At 45.3% G+C, this 12,556-nt stretch overlaps 1 protein-coding gene across 1 annotated transcript; it reads left to right on the forward strand.

Moving 5' to 3' along the window:
* The first annotated feature begins 402 nt into the window (after positions 1–402).
* On the forward strand, positions 403–1,058 carry LOC133902239 (transcription factor IBH1-like). Its single transcript, XM_062343848.1, has one exon. It carries the CDS (start codon positions 492–494, stop codon positions 756–758), a length of 267 nt encoding a protein of 88 aa, XP_062199832.1. The 5' UTR covers positions 403–491; the 3' UTR covers positions 759–1,058.
* Positions 1,059–12,556: the final 11,498 nt, after the last annotated feature.

Raw genomic sequence — 12,556 nt, forward strand, 5'->3', positions numbered from 1 at the left:
TGGAGAGGGAGAGAGTAAGGGGAGACGAGAAGGGTCAAAAGAGCGAGGCTTACATGAGAGGACAGTGGAGAATATGGAATATGAACAAAGTCGCAGAGTGAGCGGGAGGAACCGCACGATATATAAGTCTAGATCGGGCAGCTAACGAGTAACGAGACGTGCGGGCGAGAGAACGAACGCACAAAAATTATCAAAAAAATCTGGCACTAAACTCCCCGGTCCTTGGGCGACCAGAGAGCTGTCAGACATGAGTGCAGGACACGACGTGGCGTCCACACACGGGCCCCACGCTACGCGACAAGCCACAGCTCAACCTCCTTTTCGCACCTAACCCCCTCCTATAATTACTCTTCCCGAAAAGGTCCCTCGCGTCGGCAGCCACCCCTGCCTCGCCGCCTCTATTTATTCCACCAGCTCAGCTCTCCCACCATCCCACGTACACCACAGACCACACACATCGTCACGTACACGTTCATTTGAGGTTTCTTGTCATGGAGGGGAAGCGGCCGCCGTGTCATCGTCGCCGGCGGCGGAGGTCGGCGGAGAGGGCGGTGGGCAGGAAGGTGCGGGAGCTGCGGCGGCTGGTGCCGGGCGGCGCGGCGGTGCCAGCCGACCGGCTGCTCCTCCGCACCGCCGACTACATCGTGCGGCTCCGGGCGAGGGTCGAGCTCCTCAGGGCTCTCTCCGAGCTGATCCCCGTGACGACCCATGGCGGCGGCCATGCCGACGGTGAAGACGACGCCCCTCTAGCTAGCTAGCTCAGCTAGATGCCAACGAATGCGCGCGTACGTGTGCGTGGTACATGTTTTTACTTTTTTTTAAGAAATAGGTGTTACATGTACTTACGTTCGGCCTATACGCGCGTATGCCTGTCATGTATAGATCGATCTAAGTTTTGTACTATACGGGTACATGGTTTATAGATTGCCTAGCTTATAAGCAATAATTATGCAGTGCCTTACGGATATCTCATGTGCATGTTTCTATATGTATATGTATAAGCTATAAGCAATTTTGTTTCCTCTCTTTTTTTTAAAAAAAATATTTTTTGGCGATTACTCATTGTATCACTGTGTATGCTTGTATACATGTGAACCTTTTTCGCCCGTATGAGGATAAATTTAAACTTTTATGTGGTTGTTTTCGAATTAGATTGTGCAGGTGGTTTTCTTGATGAATATCTGGTGTTCATGTGAGAGTAGCTTCTTCTTCTTCTTTTTTTTTTTTTTTGAGAACTAGAGTAGTTGGCTTTGATTGATTCATGATCATGTGTGAGATGGATTGAGTTATTATATCATAGATATATCCTTTTGTCTCTGGAACTGATTTGCACGAGTATTTGCTACCGGAAAAGAGCGCTAATAAGTTTGTAAATTCCATGCATTAGTCGTCCTTGTGGTATTGCCTAGCTGTTTCAATTTATCTATCTTGCATCGACACCATGGAGAGACCGCACCATGTGTTTCTGTATCTGCCTTGTTGGCTTGTTCTTTAGGGTACCTTTCCTTTTTGTGCTTCTAAGGCGCATACGTATAGTACAGTGCCATGCACATTATTGTACTAGCATGCGTTCATGATGAGATGTGAGCTGGAAGCTACATGTATCCACAATTCCACATATCTGCATACATAGACGACCAATTTGCTTAGCTGGCCTTAATTAAAAGAGACTTTCATTATTATGTTTTTTCAACAATGGTAAGCGGCACTACCATAGAAGGTTATCCGTGCCCCCTTTTATTGTCGGTTCTTAAGCTCTAGGCCAAAAAAAAAAACATATTAGTAAGAATCGGCAATGATAGTTGTTACCACCGCCAATTCTTAAAAAGACGTGCATAAAAACATACTTTTAATAATCGGCAGTGATAATATTTATCTCAACCGGTTCGTATTTCAAACCGACAGTGATAAATATTTATCACTGTCATTTCTTAAAAAGATGTGCATAAAGTTATGTGCTTTTAGTAACCAGTGTTGATAATATTTATCACTACCAGTTCGTATTCTCAACCGGCAGTGATAATTCTTCTATAAATTGAAGTCATCTCCCTCAGTCGCGTCCATCACATTTCGCTCTCCCCGAAGCCGCTCCTGAGGGGTAGTGGCAGTTGAAGTGGAGCAGTGGTCACCGGCCATCTCCACTGCGGCCGCCTCTACCCCTCGTGCCCGGCTTCAACACCACTCACACAAGCTCCTCGCCATAGCCAACGTTCACTAAGCTCGACGTCCGTCATAACCGCTGTCTTGCGAGCCAACGCGCGGCTGCGCGCGCCTTGGCCTGTCTCCTCATTCCTCTACCTGCGGTCTCCTCTCACCGTCCTCCGAGCAGCTAGCCACCTCGCATACGTTCGCCAAGCCAGCCATCTCTTGAGCTAATGCACGGCTCCGTGCCTTTCCTGTCTTCTTATCTCCTCTCTCCACGTCTCCACTGCACACGCAAATATTGTGTGAAGATAGTGTGGCAATAGATATATCTAAACAAATGGAAAAAAGCACATTCGCTTCAAGCTCAGTTTGAGTGTTAAAGATTGTGCTTTTGCCATTCGTTTAGACTTACTATTGTCACTCTCTTGGATAGTAACTTTAGTTGACTAGCACACAATATGTATAACTGATGGTGCCGGACTGCTGTATCAGGAGCTCTTTGATGTGGAACGTCTGAAAGCGCCTGGTAAGTAGCTTCGTAACATCCGTTTCTATTTTTAGGTTTAAGTATAAAATACTCTACCATGAATATTTCAGCATGAGATTTTTGTCTTAGGTTTGACATAAAACTTAAGACAGATCCCCATGCTAAAGAGTTCGTGATAAAGTATTTTGCACATCTAAAAGGATTATCACTACTAGTTCATGCCTTGAATCGGCAATGATAGTTGTTATCACTATCGGTTCATGTTATGAACCAGCAGTGATAGTAGTGTTATCACTGTCGGTTTAAGGCTTAAACCGGTAGTGATACTTACCATCATTGCCGGTTCATAAGCGACAGTGATAACCATGGATTTTCACTGCCGGTTTTTGAACTGGCAGTTGTCGGTGAATCAAGAACCAGGGGTCCTCAAATCCCGAGGTCAGGCCAGCAATCCGCCACGTGGCGCCATCCCGCGGGGTCACCTCCGTGAGGTAAAAAAGACTAAGTCCCAGGAGAGGGCGCTTGGGGCCACAGTTAGTGGTCCCCGAGTACCCAGGTTCCCTGATGATCTGTGAAGACCAAGTACCGGGAGGGGTCTACCCAGGGCTACGGGCAGTAGCCCCTCGGGCACCCGAGTACCCCGAGGGCCCACTGAAGGAAGTTCCGGGAGAGAGTGCTCGGGGCTGCGCGCACTCGGTCCCCCGAGGATCCATACAAGCATGCCCGGGAGAGAGTGCTCGGGGAGGTGAACAGTAGCCCCCGAGCACTCGGTTTTCCGAGGACCGAGGAAGGGCATTCTCGGGAGAGAGTGCTTGGGGAGGTGAACAGTGACCCCCGAGCACTCGGTTCCCCGACGACCCAGGAAGCCCCCTGACAGTGGCCCCCACAGGGGTCCAGCGATGAGGTGTCAGCTAGTCAAAAGCCCGAGGCCGCATTTAAGAGCGCGCGTGGCCTGTCACCTCCAACTACTCCCGCCACGCTCGGTGTCAGTTCCTGCCATATTCTGGCAGAAGGGCGTGGGGACATTAAATGCACGGGTCCCATCCCGTGCCATCCGGCGCGCCTCGGGATAACGTCGCAAGCGCCGAGGCATTTCGTCTGCCGTGCTGCTGTGGCAGGAGAACAAGACAGGGCGGGCACGCCGGGCCGCTCTGTGGCTGCCTGGTGGGCCCTCTCCACGACGTCCGTTGCCAGTGCCATTATGGTGACTGATGACCGGGCGCGGGGCGCGTTTTCAACCCCCATTCACTTCGCACAGAGGCTATGATGACGTCCTTTCCATTTATGGTGCCTTGGAACTCGTGCCCTCCCATTCGGGGCATGCTACTGTCGGCGGGTATTTAAAGCAGCCGGCAGCTCGGACAAAGACAAGCTGAAAAAAATCTCTGAAGAAGTGAATATCTCTCGGCAAGCTCCGCACGGTTGAAGCAGTTAAGGAAGTAGAGAAGATCGAGAAAGCCAACAGATACACACAGACCGAAGAACAAGGAGCCCCAGGCTCTAGGATAGATAAACATTCTTGTAACCAGCAACATCCTTGAGGGACATTCTCAGGGCATTTATAGTATCCATACAGGAGTAGGGTGTTACGCCTCTGTGCGGCCCGAACCTATCTAAACCCCCAGTGTATTTACTTCATTTCGCACTAGATCATTCCACCCCGCCAGCCATCACATTCATATCCATTTATTTCTCCGGCAAACATATTCAGAATCATCTCCCCGGCCGAATCTCTAAAAAGGGGTCCCTCAAGATCCCTGCGACAGGAGTTAACCCTCCGACAGCGGTGATGTTAATTTTGAACTGACAATGATAATTTTTTTTGTAGTAGTGAGGTTTGGATTATTGCATGAAATAGTTCAAGATTTCAGTTGATTAGCACGGCCCAAAATGTAGTACAGTACTAGTCTAGCCCATTGTAAACATTTTTCATATATTGCATGGGTGTGTATATTTCATGTGTATGTTTATGCTATTATATGCTAATGCAAAAAGAAAATTAGAATTCAAATAATGAAAAATACATAAATAAGCTAGTCCAGTCCGTCAATATGCGGAACCCCGTATCTTAATTATATACCGAACTCTCTTCGTGCTCCGATTTTTTTAGAAAAACCCAACAACATAAAAAAAAATAGAAGATGGCATTTTTGTTAAGAAGAAGATGATGAATAAAAATCAGACAAATACAAGCTAGCATGGGCCAGCCCTTTCAAAGATAATTCGGTGGAAGGCCCAAAGAAAGCATTCTCGAAAGATTCTTTTCTTTGAGGGAAAATGTCCAATTTACCTCACACAATTCTTCCTGTGGTCTCCTCCCCCCGCCCCCCAACACGAAAACCAGATTTCTTTGCTCCCACAACTATCAAAACCAGTCGTCTCGACTCCCTACGTCGGTTTTTAGAGCGGTTTCGTCTGACGTGTCACTCGCCCCTGCTGAGTCAACGTTGGTGTCTGGCTATAAAGTAGCAAAGGAGGCCGGAAGAGAGCAGATAGGATAAATGCTGGCTGGAACAGAGGAGAGTGACGGGAAATCTTGGTGCAAAAAGAGATGGCCAGTTCATGGAGCTCTAGCTCATCGGCCTCTTCTCGTCGTACCGCGAAGGGCTGTAGATTGGCGACCGCAATCCCATACCGAGAGCGTCCCTTGGAGTATAAGCCACCAGGTGACGATGTGGATCTCCTGAAGCGACGTCAACCCCGCATGGAGGTACCTCAAGTGCTGGCTTGCGCGAGTGAGTTCAATCAGTTGTGTTTCATGCTGTTCTTTTGTGCCTTGTCTGTCCGATTGAGTTCATGCCTTAGCAATTGCAGGAGGGCGGCTGCAATTTCTTTCACTGGTACGATGGAGCCACAACTCCCTTCTTGAGGAAGATGCTAGTCGATTTGCGTGACACGGTGTGGATGCTACAGAAGGAAAAGGATGGACTCGCTGAATCTCTGGTCGATGCGATGACGAAAATGGATGAGTAGAGAAGAGTGGTGGATGCAGCCAGTAATGCTGCTAGGCAGAAGGAAGAAGAAATGTTGTACTCAGAGATAGGATCCATAGGTTAGAGCAGGAGAGGTGTTTGATGATTTTTGCATTTGTTGCATGTGATGTTGTTGTGGTAGTCATGATGTTGCGCAAATGAATAAAATTGTGGCAATGTATCCTCTAAACCGGAACATGACATGAATGTTGAGTGTGCACATGTTTATGTATGATCAGTGTGCACTTACCAGTTCACAAATGGATTGAAATAGATAGGTGTTTAGTCAGGCATTATAACATAGTTCACAAATGGATTGAAATACATATTCTTTAGTGAGGCATTACAACATAATTCACAAATGGATTGAAATGGGGGCTTTACAACATATCTCACAGCTTTGCAAACTCCCATGGAGAAAGCATAAGGAGTGACCCAGTCCTGGTCTTGTTTGGCTGATGCCAAGCTAGCTCATGAGCTGAAACTTGAGCACTTGCTTTGCCAAAATTGATCTTGATGCTTACACTAGAACTAGCTTGTGACATGGGCACAAGGGTATTTAGGCTCATAAAAGCTGAGCCACCAGATCTTGTTGTTACCTTAGCTCTAGCATTGCTGGACACCATCTTCTTGGTGGTGTGGCAAAAAAGATTACTAGAATGAACAAGTTGTTAGACAAAAATTGAGCAAAGTGACAACAATTACCTGTTTCCTAGAAGTACTATTTTTTTCAGACTGCAGGCTTGTAACTGAACTTGCCTTCCTCTTCCTTGTGTTGTTGGTTGAACTTTGTTGTGTGTTTGACAGAAGTATTATGTCATTTGGAGCAACTACTGAATTGGCTAGTATGGCACTTCCAGAAGCAACATGAGGGACACTTGGAGCAACAATAGACTCAACATGAGTGGCACTTCAAGCAACAACTAACCTAGCACCACTACTTCTCTTCTCACATGTTGATCTATTGTGACCAATACATTTGCATTTTCTACATCTGATCATTGTTCCTGCCTTTAACATTTTAGTGGATTTGGGGCCCTCACCTTGTTCCCTTCTCTCTTTCTTAGGTCTACCTAGCATCCTTACATACCCAGGAGCTTTGAGTGGTTCTCTGTCAGACACTAGGCAATTGTCCATGCCCTCTACAAGTTTTAGGCTGTAAGGACCGTCCAAATAGTATTCTAATTAATCATTAAATCAATCTTTTACTTAATCACGACTTCAATGATTAATCAGAATACCGCTCCGGTAATCCCGACACGTGCTTTGTGCCTAAGATCGGAACACATGCCTTTCCAATATATCATATCACAATAAAGTTTAACAAAGAGCAAGTGATTTAATTATATTACAAGTTCTTAAGCATCCACACTTTCTTACAATTTACAGCAAAAGAGAGCTAGGAGGAGACTGAAACTAATCAACTCCTAGACAAAAGAGAACTATGTAGCGGGAGCTAAAACTATAAATAACAAAAGGAGGATAGAGCCATATGTCTTTAGGCTCCATCACAAAAGCACGACCTCCGAGTAGTTACCTACTCATGCCCACCATCACCCTTGGCGGGTATGAAGTAGCCAAAGACCAGCTCCTCTTGGCCAGTAGCACCTGAAAGAGCAATGTGAGTACGAAGGTACTCACAAAATTTAATTCATATTGGGTACTTATAGATAACTCGTCTCTAAGGATTATGAATTGAGATGTTAGCAAGAATACGGTCACATGGTTAAATAAATTTATATGTGAAAGCACAATTTAATAAAAAATATGTGTGAGCATCTAGACTTAACCAACACAACTATCTAACCCATAACCATCAATTGAGCATATATGTAAAAGGAATCATAGTAATAACATCTATAAAGAATCACCTACCCCAAACAACCACCTCAAACCAAACTCATAACTCTATGACTGCTACAAATAGACAAAAGTAGGCTCATGACCGAGAGCACGACATTTCAAAATATTTTTACACCCTGCAGAGATACAACTTTACCCATAAGACTCAAGGACCATATGGCTTGAGTGACCACACAGGTCCACCTAAGGGGATACTTGTGTCAACCTTTCCCAATAAGCTCTAACCATTTGACTCAGGTATCGCTCAGTGCGGATCCCACTTAGGTTAATTCCCAGAGCAACCTCAAATGTCTCTTACAAGCCCTTCCACTCACACTGTCGATGTTCAAGCTCAAATGATCACAGCGACAAAAGTATTTAGCTTATCTTGCCATTAGATCGACATGTGGTAAGTATGGTAAGTGCTAGAACCAACTGCAATAATGATTAGTGCTTAAGCGACGCAAGCGGTCTATGATGTCCAGGTTTCTCTCTAGACTTACCCCAAGGAACTCCACATCGGGGAAGGAGAAACACCCCTAACACCGCCCACATCTCGCCTTATCCTCACTACTAAACCATCCAACACCATCAACCCAACATTGTTATCAATGTGATAGCAATTAAAGCCTATAGCTCATGAACGATGAATTCATTTCGCCGCTCGACTTCTACCAAAGAACCTAAGTATGGCTAAGAAATTTGGTTAACCTTTGAATTAGACAACATCAAGTTAAACCCCAGTTACAAGGATATGGATCATCAATATCTCAAGGCAGGGGATGTAATACACCAATATAGGTTGTAACCATACCAAAACCCGGCATTGACTCGATGACACGAAACATACATAAAGCATTTGTTATCATATTATACATATATAATCCAAATTAATAGGAAAAATATGCTTAGATGTTTGCCTTACTACTCAGGCGGCTGTCTGATGCTACCCATACAGAATTCACAGAACCTGTGTGGCTCAGTATCACCTTCAACCACACCTGCGTCATGCTCCTGATCCTCGTTCACTAAAGAAGAACATGTGCAATGATGATATGAATGAAGTGCAACAATGTATGCTACAATATTCATAACAACAAGCTAAAAGTGCAAGGCATGTGAAATAATAGCAAACTTTACGATCTAAATGACTTCGAAAAGTTAACAGGAGGCCGGAGACTCCGGGTTGAACTCAGAACCTCCGGGTTCTGGAACCTTCGAGTTGTACTCCAGACGGGGGTTCTCTACTAAATCTAAATCGAATTAACCCGGAACCTCTGGGTTTTACTTGGACTATCCGGGTTGGATGGATTATCCGGGTGAGGCTCCAAGCGAGAGTGCTCAATTAAATCTAAATCAAATTAACCCGGACCCTCTGGGTTTAACCTGGACTATCTAGGTTGGTCAGACTTGCACTTCTTGATGATCTCCCTCAGCCAATTTGACTCGCATGTTAAGCCTATCATACATATACACTATACAAAGGGTTCTAAACTCAACCTGCACCTGAAACCTTAACGATTTTTTTAGCACAATTCATCAGGGTTTTCAGTGGGCTACCCGTACTATCCGGGACCTACCCGGACTATCCATATTGTCTAGAGAGGTTGCTTCGAGGGAAAAAAAAACTTAGCCGATATGATTTGCGAGCCTCTCCAAACCAAAGGGAAATATATTTGAGATAGTTCATAGAGTCTAGAACTCACTCACCAACCTAGCAACACGATTCCTAACACAAAACTCATCTAAATCCTCTCTTTTTGCTCCAAAGCTTGAGAACTCGAGAACTCCGCAACCTTAGCTCCAAACTCGAAATCGACCCACCAATTCATGCATTCTTGTCGAGGGAAGCCTAAGGGACTTACCCACGGTGCTTGTGGAGGTTGGTTACCACCGAGTGATGAAGGAAACAAAGAAATCGCCCGGGAAGAGGAGTCGAACAAGGGTTCCTCATGCTTCAAGCAAGAATACCAAGAAACATCAAGAATGGCTTGAATCTTCTGGAAAAATGCAAATGAATTGGATGGATGGGAAACTTATGAGCTAGTGACCGCGTGAATACCACATGCGTACATTGATTCAGCTTCTAGAGGGAGGAATCAAGGGAGAAAGAGAGAGAGAGCTTGAGAGAGGGGGCTGCTCTCTCCTTGGCCGATTGGACACGGGAGTGAGAGAGAGCTGGGAGAGTGAGGGAGAGAGAGGGAATTGGTGGGGGCTGCTGCCCCAAGAGGAGATGGGGTGGTTGGCCACCCATGTGGGACCCACATGCTAGAGAAAGAAGCGTGTTTCAACTGTGAATTCATTTCTTTCTCTCTCGAATTTCTTTCTCTCATCCAATTGACTTAAAACCAAGTGCTCTAATGCTCCAAAACAAAATTGCTCGTAATTAAACCTAATGCTTATGAAGCATGATTAGGCTTAATTACGTAATTACGGCTTTGGAATGTGACAAACCTCCCCCTCCCCTTAAAAGAATCTCGTCCCGAGATTCGGTACGAGTCGGGGAAGAGTATGGTGACTAGAGAGATCTCTTGATTTGCGCAGTAGCAAAAAGATTCAGGGAATATCAATATGCCACGCTGTGAGGAATAATACTAAAGTAACACTCACAGGTTGGAGAGGAACTCAGGATAATCATCACGGAGCCGGTCTTCTCGTTCCCACGTCACTTTATCTTTGGAGTGATTACTCCATTGAACCTTGAGGAATTTAATTGATTGATAGCGTGTCTTCCGTTCAGCTTCATCAAGAATGCGAATTGGATGCTCGCAATAAGATAGATCTGGTTGCAATTCTTGAACCGCCATTTCAATGACTTCAGTTGGGACTCGAAGTCATTTCTTCAATTGTGAGACATGGAAAATGTTGTGCATGGCGGAGAGGGATGGAGGTAGCTCCAGCTGATAAGCCACCTCACCTCGTCGGCCAATAATCCGAAAAGGGCCAACATAATGGGGCATTATTTTTCTGTTCATCTGGAAGCACTGTGTTCCTCAGAGACGAGAGACCTTAAGATAGACAAAATTTCCAATTTTGAACTCTAGCTCACGCCAACGACAATCGACATAGCTCTTTTGATGAGACTAAGCTGTGAGAAGATGCTGGCGAATGGTTAAGACATGCTCTTCTACCTCTTTGACCAAATCTGGGCCTAAGAAAGCTCTTTCACCGGACTCGGACTAATTCAACGGCGTTTGGCACCTTCGGCCATAGAGAGCTTCGAATGGCGACATCTTAATGCTCGTCTAATAACTATTATTGTAGGAGAATTCTGCGAAAGACAAGAAAATCTCTCACTTCTTCCCATATGTGAGAACGCAAGCCCACAACATGTCTTCGAGGATTTGGTTTACCCTCTCGGTTTGATCATCGGTTTGGGGATGATATGAGGTGATATGGAAGAGCTCGATTCTCATAGCTTCATACAGGCTCTTATGAAATGAGAGGTGAATTGAGTGCTTCGATCAGAGATGATCTTCTTCGAAATTTCATGAAAGCAAACAATTCGAGTGAGGTACAACTCCGTGTACTGCTTGACTGAGTATGTGGTCTTGACGAGCAAGAAATGAGCTGACTTGGTCAACCGGTCCACAATGACCCAAATCGAATCATACCCATGAGATGTCTTAGGCAATCTAGTAATGAAGTCCATACTGACCTCCTCCCACTTCCAGGAGGGGACAGGTAAAAGCTGGAGCATACCGGCTGGCTTGAGGTGTTTGGCCTTCACTCTCCGGTAAACATCGCATTCAGCAACATATTGAGCAATTTCACGCTTCATGCGAGTCCACCAGAATCTAGACTTGAAGTCTTGGTACATCTTAGTACTCCCGGGATGGATAGACAACAAGGAATTATGAGATTCCTCCAGAATCTTCCTTCTTAACTCCGGGACCTTAGGGACCACTAGCCTTTTCTTGAACCGTAAGACACCTTCATCGTCCAGGGCGAAGCAATTGGCTTGCCCCTCCCTGATCTTGGCACGGATCGTCTCCATGCCTTTGTCAGTCTTCTAAGCGTCCTTAATTTGGTCGAAGAGGGTGGATTTGATCTTCAAGTTGGCAAGAAATCTCTCCGCAACCATCTCAAGTTCAAGCCTCATGAAATCATCACAAAGCGTGATGACTCTAGGCTGGAGCGAAAGACAATTGCATCGAGCCTTTCGACTCAGTGCATCGGCAACAACATTCACCTTGTCAAGATGATAATGAACTTCCAATTCATAATCTTTGATTAGCTCAAGCCATTTTTGTTTTCTCATGTTCAGATCATCCTGATTGAAAATATATTTGAGGTTCTTGTGATACATATAAATACGTCAAGGATTTCCCAACAGATAATGTCACAAAATCTTCAAGGCGTGTACCACTGTCGCAAGTTCTAAATTGTGAGTTGGATAATTTTCTTCATACAGCTTCAGTTGGCATGAGGCATATGCGACAACCCTACCCTCTTGCATGAGGACACATCCAAGGCCCATGTGGGAAGCATCGCAATAGATGTTGAAACCCTTATCCACCTCGGGTTGAGCCAGAATAGGAGCGGTCGCGAGCAGTCTCTTCAAGGTTTGGAAAACTAACTCACATTTACTTGACCATTCAAATATAGTCCCCTGCTTCAATAGCTCAGTCATGGGCTTGGTCAACTTGGAGAATTTCTCAATGAATCGGCGGTAATAACCCGCGAGTCCGAGAAAACTCCGGATGTTGGTGACATTCTTGGGTTGAGCCCACTTGAGCACATCCTACACCTTACTCGGGTCAACAGCAACTCCGTTCTTTGACAAGACATGACCCAGGAAGACGACTTCTTGGGCCAAAACTTACATTTGCTAAACTTGGCATAGAGTTGGTGATCTCGAAGTTGGCCAAGAACAACACGAAGATGCTCATAATGTTCTTCTTTGGTCTTGGAGTAGATGAGAATGTCGTCGATGAAAACCATGACAAACTTGTCGAGCTCCTCCATGAAGACCATATTCATCAAGTACATGAACAATACCGGTGCATTTGTCAAACCGAAAGATATGACGGTAAACTCATAAAGCCCGTAATGGGTGGAGAATGTCATTTTTGGAATATCTTTCGGTCGGATTTTTATCTGGGGATAG

The sequence above is a fragment of the Phragmites australis genome, chromosome 20 (assembly GCF_958298935.1).
Source record: "Phragmites australis chromosome 20, lpPhrAust1.1, whole genome shotgun sequence".
Classification (NCBI taxonomy): Eukaryota; Viridiplantae; Streptophyta; class Magnoliopsida; order Poales; family Poaceae; genus Phragmites; species Phragmites australis.